At 38.7% G+C, this 27,303-nt stretch overlaps 2 protein-coding genes across 4 annotated transcripts in view; both read left to right on the forward strand.

Moving 5' to 3' along the window:
• The window catches only part of FAP (fibroblast activation protein alpha), a 54,647-nt gene extending 49,452 nt beyond the window's left edge, over nt 1-5,195 (forward strand). For all 3 annotated transcript variants that reach the window (XM_032803562.2, XM_032803563.2, XM_032803564.2), the window contains 4 exons: nt 2,240-2,304; nt 3,232-3,304; nt 3,576-3,649; nt 4,843-5,195. In XM_032803562.2, the coding sequence (XP_032659453.1) occupies nt 2,240-2,304; nt 3,232-3,304; nt 3,576-3,649; nt 4,843-4,944 (314 nt within the window). In that variant the 3' untranslated portion in view covers nt 4,945-5,195. The remainder of the gene's footprint in view (nt 1-2,239; nt 2,305-3,231; nt 3,305-3,575; nt 3,650-4,842) is intronic.
• A 14,267-nt stretch (nt 5,196-19,462) lies between these two features.
• On the forward strand, nt 19,463-26,452 carry GCG (glucagon). The gene is made up of 6 exons (XM_032803551.2): nt 19,463-19,685; nt 20,116-20,277; nt 21,232-21,285; nt 22,531-22,668; nt 24,828-24,971; nt 26,028-26,452. Exons 1-6 carry the CDS (start codon nt 19,588-19,590, stop codon nt 26,050-26,052), a joined length of 621 nt encoding a protein of 206 aa, XP_032659442.1. The 5' UTR covers nt 19,463-19,587; the 3' UTR covers nt 26,053-26,452.
• The last annotated feature ends 851 nt before the right edge of the window (nt 26,453-27,303 follow it).

Below are 27,303 nucleotides of genomic sequence, written 5' to 3' on the forward strand. Positions count from 1 at the left end.
AGAAATTGTCATCACCAAAATAAAATTCCTCAAAGCTTGTATTTAATCCTTTCTCTGCTTCCAATAGCTGCACGCAGCCTTTTGGAATAAATACTGTGATCTGGCAGAAGGTTTGCTAATCTCATTTGTGAATCCGTGAAGCCCCCTATGCATCCCATATGCATTCAGTGATGTGCTGGATGGGGCTTCCTGGAACTTCTAGTAAAGTCTGCCACTGAATTGAGGGGACAACTTTGAGGTGATTTCTCTGCCTTTGAGGGAGTCACCCCTCTCTAGAAATCCCTTCTAGAAATCACTTATCCTTGCAGCTCATAAAAATATTTCTGAAGGACAATTTTTTGCCTTTGAGATGGAATGTTTGTACCAGATCTCCAGTATTTTCAAACGTTTTTCCTAGCAGGACTTTCCATGAAGATTCTCAACCACTGCCCCCATTTCCTGGCACACAAGTTGAATGCCATGTTGCATTAATCACAGAATATCAGAATTGGAAGGGACCTCAAGAGGTCATCTAGTCCAACCCCCTGCTTAAAGCAGGACCACTACCCAGACAGATTTTTGCCCCAGATCCCTAAGTGGCCCCCTCAAGGATTGAACTCACAACTCTGGGTTTAGCAGGCCAATGCTCAAACCACCAAGCTATCCCTCCCTCTGTCTGTTGTGTTCTCATTTACTCAAAGCATCCTTGACATCATGCTGACCCTGTACAGGGGTCTTACATGTAACTACACTCACTGTGAATGTAATGCGTCTTGTTGGGAGGGTAAGGTATCAGCCACCATTATGCAAGCACTCTTGCTCAAAAAATTGCCTGTGACATCACAGCTTGATCCCTTATTGCCCAATATATTCCCCCTCCCCTTTCTGGAGAAAGTTATTGAAAAAGTGGTGTTGCAGCACTGCAGTTGTATTGTGATTCCACAGATTTCCATGAGCCCCCCAGATGAGCTACAAACGTATATGTGGCACACAGATGGCACTGCCCTAGGACATTGACTGTTTATTTCTCCCTAGACATAGTTAGATATGTGTACTGATTGTGTTAGATCTGTCAGCAGTCTCTGATAACACTGACCATAAATTATCATTGACTATCCTGTGGGCCTTTGCTGAGGCAGATGGAATGGCTGCATAATAATTTCTAGCCTTTCTTCCCAAAAGGGTAGTCACTGAGTAATTCTTCTTCCCTCCTACCTGGATTGAGCTTCAGCAACTTTTATTTAATGATGGTTCTGGTGCTGGGAAACATGGGACCCTGCTCCAGTAAGAGAAATGAGGCTGTAAAATGTATCCTTTCTCCAGAACCTTGTGCCATTCATAGCTAGTCAGTTAATGACATAATGCTACCATCTTGCAGTTCACGGATTCTCATTCTCCTGAACTGTGAGGTGCACATTACAGTAGGAACTCCATAGCATTTCACTAAACAGCCTGGCAGCCATAGAAGAGCACTTGTAAAGGTGTCCTGAGTGGGCTCTTAAGCAGTAAGGTGCCCCAGCTGAAAGTCTCAGATGCAGAGAGGTTTGCTCTCACCCATGTCCCTACATCAGTCAAAGACTAAGAAAGACAGCATCTGGTGTCAGTAAAAAATGGACAAAGACCTGAATATCCTGTGCACAGGGTTTTATACTGCAGCCTATGTCTCCCATTCTCCCACAGTGTCTGCATACACATTGAACAGGAAGGGTCACCAGGATGAAATCCTAAGGGACTCTTCCTTGCTTCTGAGTATAAAGTAATGTGTTGGTTACAATAAAGCTCTTGATAGTCTCTCTTGTGTGTCCCCTTGTGGCAGTAGATATATGCTGGGTTACTCTAGCTATTGGTTCCTGGAATTTATCCTACTAGCTAAAGCAATCTCAGCCTTTGTCTGTGGGACTGGGTGTTCCAGGTAGACTGCCAAAGCTTACGTTTGATAGCTCTCAGGTCATGGTACACAACTTACCGGTTTGCTCAGCCTTTTTGTTAGGTCACTCTAGGTTGGGTATTTCTGCAGGGCAGACAAAGTGGCAGTATATTTATCAATTCATCTTCATCAATGCTTTTTGTATGTAGCTGGTTTTAGTGTAGCGTGAGGCAGCCAGGAACTACAGTGATGGATGCCACAGAACTAGTCTAAAACAAGTAATACACTTAGGCTGTATTAATGGAACTGTGTGTAGTTTAAACACATACTCATTGTATTCAACCATTAGATGTGAATATATTTTGTCTACAGCTCTTTTTTTTTATATAATAGCATCCATCTACACAGAGCGATTTATGGGTCTTCCAACTGAGTCAGATAATCTCAAACACTACAAAGTAAGAATTCTCTTCATTGCATTTGTTTTCCTCAAACTTAGAATCACATTAGCAGGGAGGAAGGGAGTAGTGGAGAAGAGAAATCATCTTCTAGCCCTAGTAGTATCAGCTCTATAGCAGTGAGAGCTACTAGCACAGAATTCACCTGCCTATAGTTTACTCTTTTTTCCTATATTTAATAGTCTTAAATATTCTATGTTTAAGGGTCCTTGTTGTCCCATTGGAACAGACAGGGTCAGTTCAGATAATGCTGCTTACCTTCAGCATTGGAGGTGGGGGCCCTCACCAGTTATGGGTTTAAATTATGATGATTACCGGTTGTTGTTGGGACTACTTGGTGTGGAACTCAAGCTGCTTTGTGCAGACTGTGGTGAAATGACATGAACCCCCTAGGTAATCAGATTATCGCCTCTAAATTGGGGCACATTGCTGGTTCCTAAAGGTTTAACAGGAAATTTCCATCCTTTATTCATTCCCCTGATTCCCTCCACAAACATACTACCAGTTCTGAACACAGTTAGGGCCTGGTCCAAATCCCACTGAAGTCAGTGAAAAGGCTCTTACTGACTTAATTAGGCTTTGGGTTAGGCCCTTAATGCTCATTTCCAAACCCCATCCAAATGGCAGAAACTCCTCATCCCAAACTCCTCTGGCAGAGCATTTTGGTGTAAGAGGAATGGCATTGTGGCCAGTGGGAAGGATAGGGTGGAGGCTTGAGATTTGTGTCAACTAGCCCTGGGAAAAGCCTAGAGAATATATCTGGCTTTCATTCCAAGCCCAGAGAGTAATAAATAATCACTACTGTCATTATAGTGCTAGTTTATATGATGATTCAGTTAGTTTTATACTATGCAATGAAAGCCTTTTACCTACGTGACTAAGTGGTCTAAATTGCAGCTGCTGAAGTGTTCATTTTTCCCTGAACAGAATTCAACTGTGATGGCGAGAGCAGAGAATTTCCGAAACGTGGAATATCTTCTCATCCATGGAACAGCAGATGGTGAGGTTTACCGAAGGCAGTTCAAATACTGAGTGACAACCTCTTTGTTTGATAAACATTAAGCATCTTTGACTTTGATTAGAGTCAGTACTTAGATGTTTGGTCCATTTCCATAGGGTATATAAAGAGTTGCTTACTCATTGTTAGTAATGTCAGCTGTATCACTCGATAATCGATGGACTGAACTTAATGCACTGTAGCTTTAAGCTATCTGGTATTTACCAGATTTTAATAACCCACTCTTCCGTTTTTGTTCTGTTCCCTTTTCCAGATAATGTACATTTCCAGAACTCAGCACAGATCTCTAAAGCTTTGGTTAACGCACAGGTGGATTTCCAGGCAATGGTAGATAACAACAGACTATTTTTCTTTTTAAGCATTGGCTTATAATTCCTCTTACACCTGGGGACATTTTTAAGACGCTCACTTTACCCCAGTGAGTCCCATAGTGTAGCTTGTGGTCTGGGGAACACAGATAATGTAATTTCCAGAACTCAGGTATCTGGATAGTAGGTCCAGAGGGAGAAAAGAACAAGTTGTCAGGGAAGCCTATGCAGGGCAGCAGGGGCAGAGAGAATAGAACAGACAGAAGGGTGGAAGGGATGAAAGAAGAGCAAAAGGGAGGCCAAATGGACAAAACATTTATTGCATTCATACCAAGCTTTGCTTCTTCTATAACCTTCAGTCCTGGGCTACTGAAAGATACACCAGCCTTGTCCCTGTCCTACCTCTGTCCATGAGCTCCCACACACATGAGTACATCGGAAACCGCCATGGCACTTGGGTTTGTGGCATTCCATAAACATATGGACCATTGTGTGGAGTTCAGATTTTTCCTGAATTCCCCACCAATACAGAAAAAAAAATTGCTGGTTCTGCTGCATTTGCAGAGAAGATAAGGACCTGGCCTAAAAAAACAATACTTTGGATTTCGGAGTGTCTTTATGACACCTGGATAGAAATAACTTAAGGCAAGTTGTCCAATTAAAAATAAGTGAAAATAATTGCTGCTGTCCAAGGTATAACATAATCCACCCAAGTCACTGTTCTCAGGATGCTGTATATAATGCCTATGGCACTGATATAATGCTGAATGATTTGGACAGAACTCCACAATTTTTAGGCAAGGGCTGTTTGGTGAAAGTAAAACTTTGTTAGCCAAGTCTGTCTTCTTAACAATCCTACTGCTAAAAACATGCAACACGTGCCAAGGACTCTTGTCCCTGAGGGCATCTTGAAGTGTTTTTGCTCTGGCTTGATGCCACTAACTCACCAGACAGCCACTCGGACTCACAAATCACAGATTATTTAGAAACTTTGTTCAATGAGAATATGAATATAATGAAAACTGATCAAAAATAATTAACACAAAAAGAACAAAGATCTACCAAGTCACTGCCCATTTGCCTTTGTGAGGCACCTTGCAACCTTCATGGAGTTATAATAATAATTAATAAAGATCAAGCTTCTGGATTGTTTAATTACTTTAGGATGGAGAAATCAAGTGTGCTTTGTTGGGTTTTTTTCTTCTTTTTCAGTGGTACACTGATCAGGACCATGGAATTCCAGGCCTTTCAAGTAAACATCTTTACACCCATATGACCCACTTCCTCAAACAATGTTTTTTCCTGTCAGAGTAACAAAGGTATTCTCAGCACAGTGAAGCATCTTATACATGACTGAGAGCTAGACGTGCCTTGATGTAGTGCAGTTGTAACTGTGCACAGATTAAGTATATTCTGCAGGCAGATTAATAGTTAAAGATTAAGATACTTTTAATTTGGAGTTTACATCTGTTACTGATGTTGTATAATAGCAGATAATGTACCACTACAAGTTTGGGCACATTTAACACCGGCTTGTTAGAAAAAAATAAAACCAGAATTTAAAATGCTATGTTTGATTATTGTTATCTTGCATAAAACTTGTGTTCTGGGCTCTGGTTCATGTTCCAGAGATAGATGCTCATTTGGGAAGAAGACGTAAAGCCGATTGAATACGCTTGCTTAGTTACATTAATAACTGTTGAGAGAGCAATGTGATTTGCTAATTAATGTCCCAACCACAGTAACCGGGACAAAACCTAGTGCTCGGTGTACCACACCAAGTTTGGAATTGCAGTTTGTATAATCATCCTGAAGCTTAGATGCTTGTCCAAAGTTTAGTCAGTGCTGGTGGCTTTGAAATCCTGAGTTCCAAAGAAGAGTCTTTTCCTGAGATTTCCACTGTTTCCTAGCATGAGTGAGGTCAGTAGCTTAGCGTTTCTGGTCTTCATCTGGGCTGATCTGAAAACATTCACAGAGGCTTCGTTTTTGTTTTGTTTTTGTTTACCAAACCTTTTGAAAGTCAAACCAAGTTTCAGTTTGGGTTCATTTTAAGGGGTTGAAGAAGTAGGCTCAGCACAGTTATTTATCCCAACAGTTGTTTCCATTCTTATGCAGAACTTGCTAGCCACATTGTGTGTATCCAGTGACCAAATTCATGGCAGAGGCATCATTTTCATGAAGTTTCGATGGGCATCTCCTTGCTGGGACCCCCATTTTACAGGTGGGGAACTGAGGCACAGAGTTCCCAGAGTCACACAGGAAGTCCATGGTGGAGTAAGGAATTGAATCTGGGTGTCCTATGTCCCAGAATAGTGCCCCAGCCACTGGGCCATTCTTCCTCTCTGTTAGCCAGTTAGCCTCCCTCAAATTTCTAACTGTAATAGCACCACTGAACTGAATCTCTAATACCATTCAGTCAGAAATGAGAAGAATCATTCAGTTTTTTCTCGCTTTGTTTTCAATTAATGTTAATTCACTTAAAAACAGATTTTTTAAAAGATATCCCAATGATACTTGGGCCCTGATTCACCACTGCATGACTCCAGTTTAACACTGGCGCAACTTCACTGAAATCAGTGTAACTGAAGTTGCACTGTGATAACCGTAAAAGTTTTGGGCCCTGCTTCGCTCTCAATGTTTGGGGGGATGCTGCTTGGGAAGAGTCCTTTTACAGGGTGCAGACTTGGTAAGTGTCACCTCACCCTTTCAAAAGAGACCTAGTCAAGTTCTAGAGGATGTTCAGAAATCAACTAAATAAAAATATGAAAAATGGAATCTGTGAGGAAAAGTGAAGTGAACTTGGCAAAGAGAAGCTAGAAGGATAACATAACTATCTACAGATACACAAAATGATGTTATAAAGATGATACTCATTGCTAGTCCATGAGAACAGAATCTGGAATAATGGACAGAAGACAAAGAAGGAAAACTTCATGGTATATATTTAGAAAACACCCTAAATTCACGCTTCCTGGCATCGACAAGGTCACTACCATGATACGCATTTAGCGGGTCTCTTTGTTATGAATTTGTACACAGCCTAGCCCAGTGGGTTTATTGTCTATCTTTGGGGTCCCTCGGCGCTTCCACAATGCAAATAAACAAACAACAACAACAAAAGGGAACTGGGCTTTGAAATCACTACCAGTGGGGACATTCGAGCCCTAGACTAAGCATTCATCAATAAGGGATGATATGAGAATTAAATCAAACCTGCCTTTATGCAGGGAAATGGACAAGTTGTTCTATTAGAGTAGAACCAGTGCAAACCAAATAATTCTATGAGCGTACTTTCATAGGAGTTACCACATTGTATCAGATCAGGGTCCATCTTATCCAGCTTCTTGTCTTTGACAGTAGCCAGTGTACCATGCTTTAGAGAAAGGTGCAAGAAACCTTGAGGTGGGCAGTTATGGACTAACCTGCCAATAGGGAAAGCTTTTGTCTTACCCTGTCTGATAGTGCCTTAGATTTCTTTGTGGGAAAGCAAAGACCTTAATTTAACTAAAATGACAAAAATACAGGATTTGTCCAATGGAGTTAAAAGGTGGAAGCAAACTTCGATATAACAACTCCCTTTGTTTTGTGGATGGCGATAACAAATCTGATTTTCCTCACATAAAAAGATTCTTCTGAGAAAGATAAATCTTTATGTAAATGTTGTTGCCAAGCTGTTTGTAATGGTTAAATTATATTTTGATGGGAACTCTTCAGAAAATATTCAGTTCAGTTAAGGTTTTTTTGGAAACACTCCAATTAAGTGACGTTAATGAGCTTTTTGTTGGTAATGTAATTAAAATTCAGCTGTTCTAATTGTAAAAAGGAAAAAATTATAGCTCTGAGAAAGTTAACAGTAAAATAAGCAAATATAACATGAAGCAGGGCTAATTAAATGGTGATTATATGGGCCTCTCTGAGTGTTCTACTGACAACAGTACTTTCAATAATGGGTAATTTCACAAATGAGGAATACGAGTCAGTTGAATTTATTAGGGCCTAATTCTCAACTCTCTTACAGTGGTGTAACTCCAGAGAAGCCACTGTAAAATAGGTATGACTGAGCAGACAATCAGTATTTAGGTGTCTGAGGATACAGATTGAAATGGGAGTTAGACACCTAGGTACTTTTAAGATTTAACGTGCCACCTATCTGTAGCTTTAGGCATTTAAATACCTTTAAAAATCAGCCCCTACCATCTAATATTGGAAGTATAACCAGTGAAATGATTCTGACCTAATGAGTCATTCATAAGCTGTGTAAGCATTCATAAGAAGCGCTTGGAGGGATGGGCATATCTGGAGAGTTTAAAAGGGGTGTGTGTGTGTGTGTGTGTGTGTAGATAGTCCACTTCTAAACATTATTTCATCTAAGTTGCCTGGGCATCATTGTTAATCTGCTCTAATGCCTAGTTATTATCTACGAAAATAGAGCAGGCATTTTTAAACTTGGCTTCTGGGGGTGAGGGAGAAAGTAGTGGGGATAGACATTACAGGGCGGAGGGAACCCGGGGTTCTGTTAGTTCTGCTTAATGTCCTTCTACATCAGCCATTATGCACTCGGTTCATTGTAAAGAAAAGCAGGACTACATCTCCAGTACAGTGTGACAACTACAGAGCATTGCTGGAATAATTTCTACCCTGCAATCAGTAAGATGGGGCAGGTGAGTTAAGTAGTTAAGGGTGGGAGGTGATATCTTCAGCTGATGCCAGTATTGAAATCTCCTTGTAATCACAGATGCTCCGTCCACATAGGTAGTCTGTGCTAACAGCAAGCAATAGGGCTCATCTGCAATGCAGAAACTCCCAGGTGTTCATTCCTTAGCAACTGACACAGTGCCCATCAGAATCCCTGCAGCACTCTCCACTTTGTATTGCCATCCACCAGGTCTGGCACAGTCTCAGCATGTCTACTGACTGGGACAGTTAGACTGAGCTAGCACACTCCTCCCCTCACCCAGGGGTTCAGGCAGGCTACATTTCCACATAGCCCCTGCCTCCAGTCAGGCTTTCAGCTCACCCCTGGAGTGGATAGCCTGCCTGTTCTGCTTCTCAGCCTTCTTTCAGGCTGCTTCCAAGAGAAGGAACACTCTACCTCCTCTCCTCTGGGTCTCCTCCCAGGCTGGGCTCACTCAGCTCTATGGAAACAAACCATGCTCTCCCACCGCTGAGTTTTATTTCTAATTAGTACTGGCCATTTTCCAGGTGCAAGCAGGCAGGTTAACTGATCTCTCAGCCTGTATTAGCCCTTTCCCATGTGTGAGGTGAACACCCTATTCATACCTGAGATTTAGTCTCAAACATGACATTTTAACTCGCTGACACAATTTACCACAGCGAACAGCTAAACTTTGGCTTTAAATAACTCTAAGGGTATGTCTACACTTGGAGTTGGGAGTGTGAGTCCCAATCAAGGAGACATGCCTGTGCTAGCTCCAATCAAGCTATCATGCTAAAAACGGAGTGTAGCTGTGGCAGCGGGATTGACTAGCCACCCTGAATATGGTCCCATTGAAGATGCTAGGTACCTAGCCAGGGTCGTTAGCACCTACTGCTGGTTGCAACACCTCAGCTTCACTCTGTGAATCAGCGGCATTTTGGCGGCGACGCTTCTGGATGCTGCTGATTCTTGGCAGCATTTTGGCGGATGTTTGTCCACCGGACAGTATGTGGGCGTACATGGATGCCCTGGCGGGCGCCATGGCACCCACAGGCACCACATTCGGGACCACTGATATATAGCATCTACATGTCCACAGCAGTAGATCCTCTGGCCACACTCCAACCCCATTCTCTCTCTTGCTTCCTGCCCCCCCACCCATTCCATGCTGTACAGGGTGTACATGCCCCATGAACATCTCTCCCATATCCAGCCCCTCTTTCCCAGCCAGACTGGAACTACACCAGTTCTGCTGCACTGGATCTTCTGTGGCTGCAGAATAGGCCTGGAGAAAAACATGAATGAAAAGGCCAGGTGCACCTCCAGCCAGGCCTCCAGGCTATGGTTCAAGCTCATAACAAATTCAGAGATAAAGTCAAATTCACATCACATTCAGTATTTTTCAGTTTATCAGTCAGCTCCCAATTACAGGGCACAGCTGTTTAATACATTTTACAGAGCCATTTAAATGCTTTGCATTTAATCTGAATAATTTATCATATTTGCTAACGGTATTGGTATTACTTTCAATTATATTCATTGTCCTCACAAAATGTAGCATAGCTGCTACACAGTGGGCCAACTCCTCTGCCTGCATAAATTGCTGCAGCTCCATTGATTTGTGGCGCGTTGCATAGGTATGATACCTCTACTCACTGACAGCCAAACCCCCAGCCTTGATGCATCCATGGCATGGAGCCTAGCTGGAGCTGCACAGTTTAGCCAGGTTCTGGGGCACTAGAGTCTTTTATGTAGCCTGAGGGGGGAAAATCCTCCTTCACTGAAAGCCATCACTGCTCTGTGAGGTATAGTCATGTCTGGGGAATGATGAAGCAGGTTATGAGCATGTGCTGTGCCTCTCTAAAACCCACAGTGGGACTTCAGATCCCCTCTGACTGACAGGCAGTGGCGGGGACCCTTAACAAGTCACATAGCCCAAACAGTATAGTCCTGGCTGACAAGTCATTGGACAGATGAACACCTCCAGGGTAATTGTCATGAAGAGAGGGGACATGTTTACAACCCATTCCCCCAAGATACAACCGCCACCAATATGCACGTGTTGTGTATTTAGTAACAAAAATAGTAGAAAAACAGTAACAAAAAAAGTTCACTACAATGTGCTGACTTGGTTGAAAAACAAAATTTAGGAAAAAAAATGTTTGTTTTTCATAAAAAATCAAATTGTGATGAGGAACTTCCTTGAAAGTACAAAATTCAAAAAATTTCAACCACCTCTAATAAATACAGAAATGTATCAAATACGTGTCCAGTGTAATTCTGTTTACCATATAGCTCACCCATTGCATACAGTTGCACTCAAAAATATACAGCAATAACTAAAAGCACAAATGTATTTTGCTTCTTTCCTGTAAAGATTTTATATTGTTTATCATTCAAAACATATTTGTAATTTGATGATCGCAGCTAGATTGTGCTGAACTAAAAAATCTATGTAGCAAGTTGCCTGCCCAGCTGCATTCAGCTGCCCTGCTTCATATTTCATACTCATTTGAAATGAGTATACTGTAAATAGAAAACTTTATTTTTACACTAGACAATAGGACTAAACAAACAAGAAGAAAAGAACTGACAGGATTCTGGGGAAGGTGATATTGTATTCTCTTCTGCAGAGCTGATTTAGGAAGGCTGTGTATCTTTCAACTAAAAATAAATAAAACTCAGCATGCAGTAATGTAACGTTAATAGCAATCCATTGCAACAGGACTAGCTGTATACCGTACTGGGCAAGAAACTGATAAAAGGCCAACTGAACACCATCTGCTGTCCTGCCTGGGAACTGCAGACCTGCTGTCTGATGTGTTCTCATACAAGGGTAAGAAAGTTCACCAAGATGATGGAGAGACACAGCAACTTGCAATATTGAAGGATTCGACCCCCTTTCCTATTTAAAGTCTGATTTTGCCCCCCATACCTAACAATCTTAAAATCTTAGTCCAGAGTAAATGTTTTAAAAATTTGGGGCAAGGTAGGCAAGGCACTTCAGTGGTATTAAGTTTCCCTAAAATGAATGGATTTGGTTTTGCAAGTTGTGTGAATGCTTAAGGATTGGTGCCTTGGATTAGTTTGGGGTGTGTGTGCAGTGAGGTTGTGTTGGATGAGGAATTATACAGATATTGACACACCTTTCAGACAAAAGTTTGAAAAGCCAAAGTATGTGTGATATACGTGCACTATTTGGATCCATGTGTTAATATATGTAAGCACACAATCCCAATCCATACACTGAATCAGGATTGTGAGAGCGAGAATAGAAAGATAAGGGGGAGAGAAATGAGAAAGGGAGAAGGGAGAGAGTAAAAAGGAGATTGATGATGAGGGAAAGTGATGGAAGAAATGAATGAGGAGGGAGAATGAATTGATATAGTAAGGAGGAAGAGTGAATGAAAAGTGGAGGAATGTAGGGAATGGTAGTGGGAGAGGTTGTGCACTTAAGTTTTAAACTTCAGCACAGGCAGTAATTTGTCCTTCACATAGAGAAAACTTAACGGGAACATTGGTATCAGTACATGGATCCTGTGAGTGGAACAATGCAATAACTTCACAATGTTAGAAATTAAAATATACCATGTGGCCAGTGTAAGGTGGCATGATATGATGAGATTTGCTGGTGTCTAGGACGGTAATACAGTACTAGTTACATAGGTATCTATGGGGGGAGTTGGTGAGCATACATTACAATTTGTATTTGCTGTTATATTACATATATGCTCTAGACTTATAAGGCTAGATTCTGGTTTATATTCTGACTTCTTTTGTGCTGCTCAGGCAGTATGTGTGGCTGGAATCTGGCTAGTCAGTCAACATATAATTCTTCTAATGAAGGAGAACTCTGCTGATGTGAGGGGTTAGGTGGGGCGAGAGAGGATGTAATTTTAGGTATCATACTCCAGTATCATAAGTTAGCCCCTACAATGCTCTAGTTCATGCTGGGGCCACTGCTGGGGTCACAGGTTCAGTGAGCTGTAAGTGGCTTCCTAGTGGTCCCATCCCTCTACCGAGCAGAACTTTAAGCTCAGGGGAGTGTTTAGCCCTTAATTTTTAACATCTTATCTGGACCAGCTGATCGCTTACAAATGTAATAAGCACTTTCAGTTGTACATACATTATTATAATTTGTACTTACAGGTTTAGCAGGTAGTTCCAGATCCAGATTGTGCTCACCCATGAAAAAACCCATAGGAGGAAGTCTCCATTGGGATCCCCTCTTGGAGACCCCAGACTATTGTTTCATAAAAGAGTATGAAGGACCCATCCCCCAACACCGGCAGATCCTCAGGAATCCATTCAGATCCCAGGGCCTCAAGGCCAGCTCTAGCTATTGGTGCCCTTCCCTCCTGTCTCCTTGGCAATGCTGCTTCACCAGAGCTGGGCTACTGACCCTGTCATTGATGCCCCAAGGACTCACTCTGAAGGGCAACTCTACATGATATAATACAGCCTGAGCCTATATTATCCTTTTAAACTCATTTCCAGGGCACCAGGCTATATGAACAGATCTAGGGGGCATGATGTAGATCTCAGTTATGGAACAAGTGTTTGGCATACAGATCACACATGCCATATATTCTCATATGTAGGAATTTACAAAATTGATACATTGCACCTGGAGATAATTTGAATTGAAACCAAACATTTCTATTACATTCAATCTGTCTGGTTTAGGGGTTTGTACTGGTGCCCATTGCAGTTGTATCTCAGCTTTTCTTGGTTAATTATATCGGCACAGCAAGGTCTCTGGTGGACTTTATGGTGTCTTCCCTTTCTCTGATTGTGGGGGACTTTGTGTGAGGTTCATGTTTCTTATTATAATTAATGTTTTATTATGTTAAACCTATAAAAGTGATGGGTGAAGTCCTCGCCCCACTGAAATCAATGGGAGTTTTGCCATTGACTTGAATGGAGCCAGGACTTCACTCATCAATTTTAAATTAAATGTCAGATAAGCAAACATGAATTTGAAAGACATGTTGCATTGATTCCTAGCACCTTTATTTAATTGTGTATAGCCCTAATGTCCTCCTGACTGATATTTACTTCTTTTGACATTGACACCTCATTCCTTTTGCTTCTCCATTAAGGACCCATCTCAGCACTGATGTCATATGGTAAGCAGAATCAATATGTGTAATGGCTTGTAAAAATTGTCAAATGTAAAGTAAAGAATGGCAAATATGATTTTTTTAAGTCGAATAAGGAAACTGTCAGCAATGATGCACTCTCATAATGCTTACTAGAGATGAACAGTATATATAAGGCTGAGCCACAGAGGCAGCTAGGCAGATCTCAGGATCCTGAAGGCTTCCCAAAGTTCTGGAAGAGTAGCTACTCTTTCCCCAATCGCTGTGCATCATTTCAAAGTATCAGAAGGTAAGATTCATGCTAGCTACCTATAAGATTTGTTCAATGGGCTGAGTGCAATTGTTCTGTCCAAGGTTTGTAAAGCAAATACAGGATCTCTCAACATGGTGCTTTTTACGTTTTTATTTTATTATGTATTTATATTATTATTATTAATTATCTTTTTATATTTGGAATGAATAAGTAGTGTATATAGTTAAATTTTAATCAGTTTTAGTTTATTTAATGGAAGGCAACTAATTTTAAGAGAGAATGATCCAAAGATGCAAAATCAACTTCTAAGGCTGACAGAAATGATAGAAAGCAGGATGATTAAACATGGAATCATGGAAAAAATGCATTATAGTAAGAATTTAAATGTTAGACACTTATACATAAATATTGATTTTTGTTGTTTGTCTTACACTCCCATTTTCAAATACAACTTACTAGACATGTGTCCTTCACAGACACTGAACCATTTTGACTTTAAAAATCGTCATCCTTTCTAGAAACATCCTAAAAGTCCTATAGAAATTAATAGGGATGAAACTAGCAGGAAGGTAGAGAAATTAAATAGGTTTCTATGAACATTACTTGAAAATATCTCAAGGCAGATTTGCCGCTCCATTACAACAGTTTTGCACTGGTCTAACTCCATTGGAAGTATGTGGTTTTCATTTATTTTATGTATATTACACGATAATATGCCATATAGGAAAATTAAATATCATTTAATAGAAAAGTATAATCTTCCTGTTGGTTATTTTGAACCAGCCTACAGAGTTTAATATGGAATTATATCCCAGTTGTGGAATACTGTAGGATGGTGCAAAAAACTTCTAGAAAGGTATCAATTACATTCTATAGAACTTTTCCATAAATGCATTTTACAGTGTAGTGTTATAAATGAACAGTAAATTACATATACATTAAAGAGATAGTAGATTCATAATTAATAACCTGTACTATCTTCAACAGTATCATAGCTCCAGAAATCTATTCTTATGCACATTTTAATATTCAAATGAAAATATTTCTCATTATTCAGCCATGATGTAATTCAACTGATCGTTGGAATGAATTGGGCTTTTAGCAGGATTCTTTGTGAAAACTTTGTTGCAATATATCCAAGTACAGCTTCCACACGGTACACTAAAGAAATCTGTAGTAAAATATGTTCAGAAGACTAGTGAAAATCCAGGTTATCAAGAAAAAATATTCCTCTGTAATTCCAAATGCAAAGTAAATGCTATATGAGTCCATAACTGTTTTCAGCATTAAACATTTTGATCAAGATTTGATAAATACATATTATTGACAGTCTCTCTGGTGGCTGGGTTCCTGGTTAAGAACATCCATTCAGCAGATTTAATTTTTATGTGTCTCACTGTAACAACTTCAGTTTAGCTAATACATTCTGAAATTGCAGGAAAGGAAGGATTTGAACTGTACTTTCTAATTTCTAATTGAAGAGGAATTAGAAATGAATTCATTAGCCAACTAAAAAAAACAGATAATTTTCTATTTGAAATTTAGTTCTGTTTGACTTGAGACCCCAAGTTTTTGTAGCTGTTTCTACAAAAAATCTAAACCTCTCAAACAGATTCAAGAGTCAGGTTCCACTTGCTATGGAAATAGTTTTATCTGGATTTCAATTAATAATTATAGGTAATAAATCGGAACAAATATTCTTTTGTTAATAATTCCTCTCTCTCTATGGGGCACACTTTTGTGTTTTCTAGAATGAAGTAGGAATAGTATAAGAACACATTTCTAGTTACTACTTTTGTCTTTGACTTATAGAAAATGAATAACTATTACTGACCATGATTACCAATGCTAAATATTGAAGAATAAATGTACAAAAATGCATCTTAAATTTTAAGATAAAACATTTGACAAATATTTAATGAAAGTGCAGCAGTTTTCAAAATATCTGGCTGGCTAAAAGGCAGGTCCCTCTAACTTCAAGATTTTTTCAAATCTTGCAAATACTTTAGTAATCTCTTCCTTTTTTACTAATCTCACCAAATGCTACTTGCTGATACAGCCTAAGGTCTTGATTCTGGAAAACATACTTATTTAGAAAGAACTCAAGCACTTACTTAAATTTAAACATATGCCAAAATCATAGAATCATAGAATCAAAAGGTTGGAAGGGACCTCATGAGGTCATCTAGTCCAACCCCCTGCTAAAGGCAGGACCACTTTCCCTAAATAATCCCAGCCAGGGTGCGGTCTAGCCGGATCTTAAATATCTCTAAAGATGGAGATTCTACCACCTCCCTAGGTAACCCATTCCAGTACTTCATATCAAAGTAAATGGGAGTGCTCTCGTACATAACATTAAGCACTTTGTGTAAGTTTTGCAGGATTACTTAAGGTCTTGCAGAGCTTAAGGATCTGTCCCAAAAAATCACTGAAATCAACGAGAGTCTTTCCACAGATTTCAGTAGACTTTGAATCACGCTCTTTATATTTCTAAATTATTTACTGAAGATCAACTTTTTTTTATTGAGGATATTCAACATAAACACTATTTAATAATCAAACTATTTCATGCCAAATCCTGTCTGTTCTAGAAACTTTTGACTGAGAAATGCAAATAGATGTCAGGATTTCTCCTGTAGTCTTTAAACACGTGAAATGTGAAACTGATGTATTCTTTAGGATCAACATTGGATGTCAGTGTTGTACCACTGAAGTACAACTCCAAGTGGACAGAGTGTTAAATATTGTAGCTGGATTTTAATAGTTTTAGGACCAATATGACACTTCTAGGTACAATATGCACGGTATGTTGAAATAGAGTAATCAAACCTTATGCTTTCAGGACATAAACTAATCACTACAGAGGTCAGAAAGGAATCCCTCTTTATGTATACCATTCCATGATCAGCCAGCTACAGTTATGAAGGCACTTGCCTTTGGTGTATTTGGTATTGACCACTGCTGGAGATAGGATAATGGATTTCATGGCTCAAAGGTCTGATCCAATATGGAAAATCTTATATTCTTCAATTCATTTTTCTAGCTCTGACTAAAACGCCACTTAACTGTATTGCCTTATGTTGCAACACAGCAGTATTGTACTGCTATTAGTCAGTGACATTCCATTGAAAATAGGGCCTTACCTAGTCACAGCAGCACTAAGGGACTGCTGCCAGACATTCCAGCTCTGCTCAGGCACAGCACACAAGTAGTTAATACCAGGGGGCAGATCCTAAGATGGTGTAAGTTGTCATAGCTCCCTGAAAGTCAATTGAGTTGTGATAATTTGCACCAGTCGTGGATCTGCCCCTAGCTATTTAGAAATCCAGTTTCATGATTGTTTGGTTTCTATATCCTGCACTGAGTGTTCAGTACATACTTCGGTATGCAGACTTTCTATGTACTTCCTCTCTGGCATCATTGCTCTGCATCTAAGTTATATGTATTTAGCTCTGGGTAAGAAAACCTTAATATGATGATCTGAATACTTATGTACAATAAACAATGAGCCTTATTCAGTGCTTACTGGTAAGTGATTGCTATCCATCAGTTGCCTAGTACTTGGCTTATTATATTTTCCACTCATAGATTTTAGCCAAATTATTGGGCATTTGGCGTCCACTGAGTCTTCTACTCTGTTACGTTTCATGTCCAGTTGTGTGTTATCTTATAATTCATGGAAGATACAAGTTGTCATGCTCAGTTGTATCTGAAAACCTGCTCTGAAATGTGTCATAGCATAAACCTGAACAAGGCTTCTGATCAGTTCTTACTTCAGGCCATGGTGCCAAAGTAATGCAGTATAGAATGGGTCCATTTCTGCTCTGACTGACACTCTGTGCGGCTCACTGAATTCAAATAAACAATATCACTGGGATTTTATGGTGGTATAAACCCGTGCAGAATTTAGCTCTAGATGTGTACAAGGGTCCCTTATTCTGAAATCTGGACCAATGGGGAGGATTACAAATGGTGTGGAAGGTTAAATTTAGGGGGGTTTTTTATTGGCCTGCAGGGATTTAGTTAGCCCTTTAACATTTTATTTCAGTTGGCTCAATTTTCCTATCTCCCTTTGTTTTTCAGACTGTAGTATAAACTTCTCTGGAACATTTTCATGGACGGGGGAGTGGCTCTTTCAGGCACACAGAGTATCAGTTCAAAAGCATGATGAAACACTTCCAGTGACATTCAATTTCTGTGAACTTATTACAATTTCAGTTTCTTTATAGTGAATTAACATTGTCATCCATGCTGATTTTAAAGCATGAATTATGAAGATTAGCTAATTTTTGAGCTAAATATCTTGGTTTGTTTACTTTATTTTTAATAGCCAAAAGCATGAGTCCAAAATGTATATTAATTAATTTTATTAACCAATCATTTCATAAAGTTAAGAACTGACCCAAAGCAAGTAGTTTAAAATCTACTTGCTGCTTTATAATATTTTTGCTTCAATTTCATAGATTTTTTCATTACAAATCACTTTAGTCTATGAACCAGACCAGGCAAATATCTACTGCTGCTCACTGATGTGCTAACTTGTGTGAGTGGCCTGACTGAAGTCAACAGGGTTATTTGCAGTAATAGCGGCTACGCCCAGCAGTAAGTATTTTCAGTATTGAGTAGAGTTGATCAATATTATTTTGGTCAAATATTTTATTCTATTAAAAATTCAGTATCAAGGCAGTCAAAACTGTTAATTTGAGTCGAATTTGGAGAATAGTCAAAATGTTTGACAGTTTCAAAATGAAATATTTAACTTTTCATTCCAAAATAACATTTCATTCTAAATTTAGCTAGGTTTATTTAAAATAATTAAGGTTAAAAAGCACCCAAAAATGTAACAAAATTAAATGAAAAATTGAATAAAATGGTTCATTCAACCTTAGTCATTTTTTTTCTCCAGTTCTGCCAGCAAACCAAAAAAGTCAATTATTTGTTCATCTCTAATATTGGGTTCGTAAGCTAAATCAAACTAATGATAGTACATTGAGTAATGATAATGTTTAACATTTACATACTAAAGAACAGATGGTAAACACCTCACTCACACTGGTGATTGCTCACTGAAATATATAATTGAAGACAATGAGACTACAGTACTTGTGAGAGAAAGTGTTCATCAGTCTGAATAAGAGATTCACAATATAGTTCTGAACCACCAAAACATATATACACACACACACACACACACACACACACACACAGAGTGATACTCTTACTCACAATGAGTAATCTTACTCATGAGACCACACAGGGAGTAAGATAGAGATCACAATCTAGTCCTTTATTATTAATTGTATATAATCAATGGAACTACCCACAGCAAAATGCATTACACCTAGCAGCATATCGGGATCAGCCCTTCATGGCTGAAGCAAGGTATAAACCTAATGATGGACTAAAATGGAAAACCGAAGACTGTACTAGTTATAGCATTGTATCAAAAGCACCATAAACACAACAGAATTTGATATACCTTCTGTATCAGAAATTTCTAACCATAAATGTATTTATTTTTTGTAAAAGTCATACTCTGAATTGAAATTTGCCTATTTTACCCAAGGAGCCAAATCCTACAGGTGTTCATTGCTTTAAATGATAAAAACAAAAAACATACAAAACACAAGGATCTAGAAGTGAGGGAATGAATCAAAAATGCTCAGTTAGAGCAAGAAGAGTGGCTGGATGTGACACTGCACACTGTGATGGGATTCTGCTTTTATTTCTTTAGTCAGTAAATTCAGAAAATTAAAAACCACCTGGTGTTATAGTATGAAAATTGCAATATATTGAAACTATGTAGGATTTTCGTTCTCCACTCATATACATGGAGTTTCATTCCATTCTATACAAGTGGGTTTCCCTGTCTGTATGATGACTCCAAAGTATGTAAAGAGGACTATATTTATTCCTCCCCTCCACCATCTGTGTTCTGACAGGCAATGAAAATGAAAAGCATTTATTTTGTGGCTGGATTGCTTTTAATGATCATTCAAGGCAGCTGGCAAAATCCTCTTCAAGACACAGAAGAGAAATCCAGGTAAACACTACAAATCAAATGTCTCAAAATAATACAAACATACTCCCCTGTACTTTTCCCGCAACTTGATGCAAAATCTTTGACTTGAGGAAAAGTTTCTTATAATATTACAGTATATTTAATTCATCTATGGATCAGAGAAGGATATCTATATTGCAACATGCAGCACACCAGTTGTTTGCTGTTTCTAACAGTACTCTTTTATTGTTGTACTAATAGACTCTTAGTTATACAGTTACCAGGCCGGTATACTGATTGACTCTGTCAGCCAGCTAACAATCATATCAGTAGCAAGTAATTTTTGTTTCTTTTCCTTGTTCTTATTCTGTTGGAAGATAGAATTTTTTTAAAAAAAGAAGTCAATGCAGGTATAGCACCTGTACAAAGTGCTATCATCAATGCTGATTAATGCATTACAAACTATTCACAGATCATTCAAAGCTTCCCAGACTGAACCATTAGATGAATCTAGACAGCTGAATGAAGTAAAACGTCATTCACAAGGCACATTCACCAGTGATTACAGCAAGTACTTGGACACTAGACGAGCTCAGGATTTTGTGCAATGGTTAATGAGCACTAAAAGAAGCGGGTAAGTATATTGGGAAAATCATTCTAAATCTGCATGCACATCCATAATCTAGTGCATGCATCTGACGAAGTGGGCATTCACCCATGAAAGCTCGTGCTCCAATACGTCTATTAGTCTATAAGATGCCACAGGACTCTTTGCTGCTTATACAAAATCTAGTGCATGTCAGGAATCAGTTCACTATTCAGCTTCCCCTCACAGAACATGATCCATTTTCCTTTTAAATGCATAGCATAAAAATCAAAGATGACGACCTTAAGGATAATTGAAACATAGCATTGATATGTTAGCAAAAAATGAGCCAACTGTGGAAGATCATTGTTATATACTAGTTCAACCTTTTTTGAAATAGCAGAAGTGATTGGTTGAAAATAGTCATCAGTCTTTTGGCAGTTATCTGATTTGTCATCTGTAAGGAAACTCTTGCAGGAAGATGGACTCAGTGACCTAATAGGTCTTTTCCATATTTAGCTACTCTGATCCTGTGGTCTCCTTATAGAATACTTATCAAGGATTAAGCTTTGTTGGCCTCTAGATACCTTGATTGTGCCACAGAAATACTGGCAGTGCGTGCCTTTTTGGAAGATATGTTTTGGTCAAATACAAGTTTCTGGGCTCAGCATAGAAGCAACTGGATGAAATTCTATGGCCTATGATATACAAGGGGGATCAAATGGTCCCTTCTGGCTTTAGTTAGTGCTGCTAACATTTTAACTTCCTGTGCTAAGGTGGTCCTTAAAAACAGAAGTATGGAATGACGAGTTTCAAGAGCCTGTATTCAATTACATTCACAGCCCCTGAAAGCACTCACCTGTGTAGTTTAGCATTCACAGATTTTTACAATGATATTTAAAGAATGTTCAATAGCATTTTATGAGATAATGCATATTATGCATACAATGCAATGTACTAATATAATATCAGAGATCTAATGACTCTGGGCCTTTGCTACAGACAACCGGCACTGGAGGAGAGAGAGAATGAAAAATTCCTGGACCAGCTCTCAAGGTACTATAAAATGCTGGATATGTTACTCAGAAGGAATTCAAACAATTAAGATTTCTGTTGGGTAGGAAACAGCCAACACTATAGACAATTCCTTACACCTTCATAATTATAATGCAGGAATTAGATACTCCAGCCATAGAAGAAGGCATTCTGGGTCTAATTTTTACAATAAGGGAGGAAATGATTAAGACTTTCATTATGATAGAGAAGTTGGGACCAGTGGCTGTGAGCTAACTGAATTCAGGAATGACTTTGAGAATGTAGCAATACGAGAGTATTAGATTTTAGGAAAGAAAATTTTAGGGAATAAAGAAATCTAATGAGTAAGGTACAAAGGAATAAGTATTAAAATCCCGCAAGTGTGAGAGAAGACATGGGAATCTTAAGAAATATGGAGTTGGGGGGACAATACTGGACACAGGACCAATGAAAGAGGAATGATATGATGAGGCAACAAGAAATTTTAACTGAGTAGCACAGGGATCAGTGTTAGGGCCATTTTTATGTAATTTGTTCATTGTAGAAGGGGGAATAGATGGCATGTAATTGAAAAGTGCAGATGGTACTAATTGGGAGGAATGTCAAACTCCCAAGCAGATGGAAAAATAATGCAAGGGACCCTAGAGAAATTTGAAACATGGGCAGAAAATAACAAATTCTAAAAATAAATGTTAACTAATACATCTGGAGAAAAATGCTCCAAAACTTGTCTTCTCTGCCAGAAGTCAGGGAATGGACGATCTGAGCAGTTATAGTGAGCACAAATTAGATGACATTTTGCAGTGCAATTTGGCTTCAGAAAATGATCAATTTTATTCTGAATATGTAAAGGCAGTGTGTCAAGGGAGAGGGAGGAAACAGTTCATTTCTACACACCCTAGATGTGAGCACACCTGAAATAGTTCTGGAAACCATATGAAGAAATGGATATTGAAAAACTGGAGGTTTTTCAGAGAAGAGTAACCAAAAATGCTCAATGGCTGGAGGAAATGAAGGCAAAAGGAGTTAAATCTGTACAGTTTGGCTAAGAGACAAAAGGGGGATATGATGGAATTATTTAGAGTGGTGCCAGGGGGTGTAACTAAGACCTACAGTGAAAATATGAAGGCTAATTTTGGGGGAAATTTCCTGCTAATGAGAACTGCTGGTCTGACAGGAAATAGAAGTCAACAGAAGCAAGCAAAGGGCACAAACAGATGAAGTGATAACATGGTCCTGATCATAAGAGAACTGCTTTTCTTTCAGCAATGGACTCTCGAGGCGTCATGCTGAATTTGAGAGGCATGCCGAGGGCACCTACACCAGTGACATCACCTCTTATTTGGAAGGTCAAGCTGCCAAAGAGTTCATTGCTTGGTTAGTGAACGGACGAGGAAGAAGAGAGTAAGAATCCCTCCGTTCCTATCATTAAATGTTGTTTGGCTTTTCTGGTTAGAAATCAAGCCTAATGGAACCATAATGTATTTTTGTTTTATTCTTGCTGTATTTCATATTTTTCTTTGTATCTTAAGATACTTTGTGAGTGTGAGATGATCATTTTAAATGATTCAGTCTTACTACAGATTAAAATGAAGATGTTGACAAGTTTAATGTGTTGTTACACTGTAAAAGGTCAAGTTAGATTCAAGGTCAACATGTCTAAATCTGAACCAGTCTTTCCTCCAGAATCCCCCTGACACTTTTCCCTTTCTGAGATCTCTTTACTGCAGTAAGTTCAAGATTTGTCTCCTTGTCCTCAAAGTGCCCTTGCAGAGCTCTGCGCCGACCTACACTTCTGACGTCTTTGCTCCTACATCCTCTTACTCCATACACCTATCACAAGCTTCACTCTTTCCTGCTTACGCACTCCTCTCATTCCTGACTTTATACCTTCTTTCATTATAACCTTACACTTAGAACAGCCTCCCATTTAATCGTTTCCATGCATCCTCGGTCTCTTCCTATTTCAAATCCCCCCTGCTCTTCATGGCTTAGCAACTACAGCGTTCTCATCTGTTATCCGTTCTGTACTTATTTGGGCCTTTAGACTGTAAGCTCTTAAGGGCAGGGATTTCATTTCACCCTCTGTTCTTTGAAAAAATACATTTTACCAGCTGTAAAGCACCGTGTATGTCTCTGGCACTATATACAAAATAATAATAATATCAATAATAATAAAATATCTCTAAGACAAGATTGTGTGTTGGAGTCTAGGAAGAGCCAACAGATAGAGTATTCCTGGAAGGACTGGCTGTCCCCGAAAGGATAGCATTAAAGAGTGAGATCAGCTATTGAAAAGAGAATGGTGTCAAGTTCTGATATTGACATTCTGATTTCCAGTAGTCTTGTTGTCATGGGTAATGAATAGCATTCAGGGGCAGCAGAAAGGTACCTGTGTGTCTGTAGATAATGGAGGTAAAAATTAGGGGCCAAGTTCTCAGGTCTTGTTGAGCTGTGTTCAGCCCAGAGTCCTGGGTGGGAAAGTGGGGTAAGTGTAAATCACCTTTCTGAAAACTTGATCCTTGGCTTATTCAAGATCAAACTAATCTCTGGGATCCCACAGAATGACCTAATGGCCATTGTAAATTATGCAAGTTAGAGGGCTCCCCTAGGGTACTATTCTGCCTGCCAGAGGTCACCAGAGCACAGTGTGCTCCAGCTCCAACCCCTTGACCCCTGTCAATTAAAGAATCCCCTTTGCCTGGTGGGAGGGAGCAAATGGGGTAAAGGTGTCTGTCAGGTGAATCTCTGGCTGTCCTGTTAGAATGGATATCCAGGGGCACAAAGAGAATCCAGGATCTGGCCTCATACATAGGTGATGGAATTAGGGGTGCCGGGGGCTCTGCCACACCCCCTGGCTTGAAGTGGTTTCCATTATATACAGGGTTTAAAGAACAGTTTAATGGTTCTCAGCATCTCACTATAAAAATTGTTCCAGCGCCCCTGGCCCCATATGTCTGTATACAGCATACAACACACACAATTTAGGAAAACACTATAACTGGCAGATGTTAATTCACAAAGCTTCCAACTGATTTTGCTAAAAGGGTAAATAGTCATGCACTAAACACTTCAGGAATTATAAAGCAAGCTAGGACTTCATAAATCCAATAAAACTATTAATCAGCTGCTTGAAACAGTTGGCTACAATGTAATAATACATCATTCTTAAGCAGTAAAATTTATTATGTTTACAGTGGATTTGATTGTGTTTTAATCTCAGCTGCGAGTAACATTGGTTTAGGAAACTGCAGTTTGATGTATTAGGTCTGATGTTTCTGGCTTTTTATTTTTTTTAATTATAATTGAGGAATTAAGGCTCACTTAAAAAATCTTTGAGAAACAGTGCCCTAACTGGGAAAGGAAGACATCCAAATGTCTTCTCTTACTGAGAGTGCTCCAAATGTTCTTTTAACATAGAACATTCTAATACTGGGCTAGTCTTGCGTCTCTTGAAATCAGTGGGAGCTTTGAGTGTGTAAAGACTGCAGGATGAGGCCCTTGAAGAGGTTTTTTTATTCTGGTCTGCACAGATATTATTTGACAATTTCTCCCCTTTAAAGTTTCTCAGAAGAAGCTAATGCAGTTGAAGAATTGGATAGAAGACATGCAGATGGCACTTTTACCAGTGATATCAACAAAATCCTTGATGAGATGACTGCCAAAGACTTCTTAAAATGGCTGATTAACACAAAAGTTACCCAGAGGTGACTGAATTTTGATCATCTTAAATCTTGGTATATTTAGATTTTTAATATACTTGCATCACACTGAGGAAAGGCAGCTCATTTTTCACTTAGCTGTCACTATTTATTTATACCCATACACGTATTAAAAATGTTGGACTACAGACTGTGCCATATACCATAAGCAAAACCATTCCAAGTATAGTCTATGTTTTGCATCAAGAGCCAAATCTTGTTCCTATTTAAGTTAATGGGAGTTTTGCCATTGATTTGACTTTGACAAGTATTTGGCCCAAAATAAATTATTGATAAAAGAAACTGACATGTACGTAACAATTATAACCACAAAATATCATTAAAACAGATCAGAGATTTTTTGAAAATGAATACAGTCTAAAAGAGTGGTCTGAGCACAGGTGTGGGAGCCAAGAACTCCTGAGCTCTAATCCCTCCTATGACATGAAAAACATCTATGGCTAAGGCAGGTAATTTAAGCCCCCTGCCTCAGTTTTCCTGTTTGTAAAATGGGAAAATAAAATTTTCTAACCCAGTTCTCGGGGCATTTTAGGAATTATGTATTGATGTTTGTAAAACACTTTAAAGACAATACTGCTCAAATTGAGACATATGTAAGGTGTTTGATTTCCAAAGATGCTGAGTGCCTTCCCTATGAAAATTAGGTCTCTTTCATGCATCTCATACAAAAATGGAAACATCCAAAATCACTAGTCACTTTTGAGAATGTAGGCCAACAAATACTAATTCTTATTATTAAAGCTTGAAAATAATTATGAAAATACACATTTTATTGGAATTTTCTTCTTTTTTTTTTTTGCATTTAGCAAATTTAGCATCTAGTACAACGTGAAAAATGTTGTTTAACAACATCCAGTAAGAATCTTTTTAAGAGATTTACTTTTAGAAATAATTGTGCTTTCAATTGTGCTTTCAATAATCGAAGGGTTTGTGGAACTAATATCAGTTAAATCTAAACCAGGAAAAATGTCTTCCACATGTGTTTAATCTTCTGAATACTGCAAGTGGTCCTAATTACAGCATGTCCTTTTGTTTTTCCAGGGACCTTTTGGGGGAATACCAGTGAAAGTACAAAATAAATATGGGACAAGTCAAGATCTTCTTCACTGCATCAGCTGCTGGTCACCAGGGAATTCTGAAATTTGTGTTCTATATATTATATTTATAAGCCATATTGCTTTGCATGCCAAGAAATGAATTTTACTATAGTGTAGCGTTGCCAAAGGATTATATATGAAAAAGTTGTTGTCAAAAGGACACACAGAGTAACAGCTTTAAGAATACTAAAATGTCTCGTCTTCATATTTTTCAATTATTTAGGGCCAAAATATCTCTCTTTACATTTAGCAATGAAATTATTTTTCTATGAAGTCGACCTATACATAGGATAGATTCCAAACACCAAATATCTGCATTATTAGAAAGGGGCTGGTAGTCACAAATGTCTGAGAATTGAACTTCCCTCTTGAAACCTTTGTTATAAAAAGGCTAAGCTTTCGGGATATTAAATGATAGCCTTCAATAAATTTTTTTCAAGCTTCTTTTTTGTTGGTTTTTTTTAATTTTTTTTTTTTTGCATGTGTCCCCCTTGCGTCTTTGAAGAAAAACAAGCTTGTTTATATCTAAGGAATTAAAGTGTCACTGAGCTTCAAAGTGATTCATTTGTAATGCTGTGCATACATTTAGCATTTGTTTCCTGATATTTTCATGGTACAGTATTTCCTCTTGTGAATGGCTTTCATGAAATGGTTTTGATGATTTCTAAAAGTGGGTGTGTGTGAATTTTGAGTAGACTTTTGCTGAAAAAAGAAATTGTGAAAGCAAAAGCTGAGTTTAAAGGCAATAGGGTGGGGTTGTTTTAAAATGTTCTTCATTATCACAAACTGTTGTATTTTAACAAAACGTGCAAGAGCAGCCATCTTTGCAAATTTTTGAGCGCTATGTGTTGCTTATACCATGCACTGTTGCATAATACCATGAACGCAAAGGGCTGGGTCAGCTAGTTCCAATATGGTCAGCCAGTCTTCTATACCTACCACCATCTTGCTCAAAGAACATTTTGTGGCACTCTGAATTCTTGAAGCAAATATTCAACTGACAAGCAGAGTTGGGCATCCCTAGAGTGAAAATACCTGAATCTTGTGGCAGTATTGAGAAAAACATGAACAGGAAAATAACAAGGAAAAAAACACAACAGTTGCATCTATGTACTTATACACATGTAATCAGTGGTTTGTGCACTGGTCCTCATGCCCATAGTGATGTAAACTGTCTTACACTCAGTTAGTCAAGATAAGTTATTAGGCAGCCTTCCTTG

This window comes from Chelonoidis abingdonii, chromosome 10 (genome assembly GCF_003597395.2).
Source record: "Chelonoidis abingdonii isolate Lonesome George chromosome 10, CheloAbing_2.0, whole genome shotgun sequence".
Classification (NCBI taxonomy): domain Eukaryota; kingdom Metazoa; phylum Chordata; order Testudines; family Testudinidae; genus Chelonoidis; species Chelonoidis abingdonii.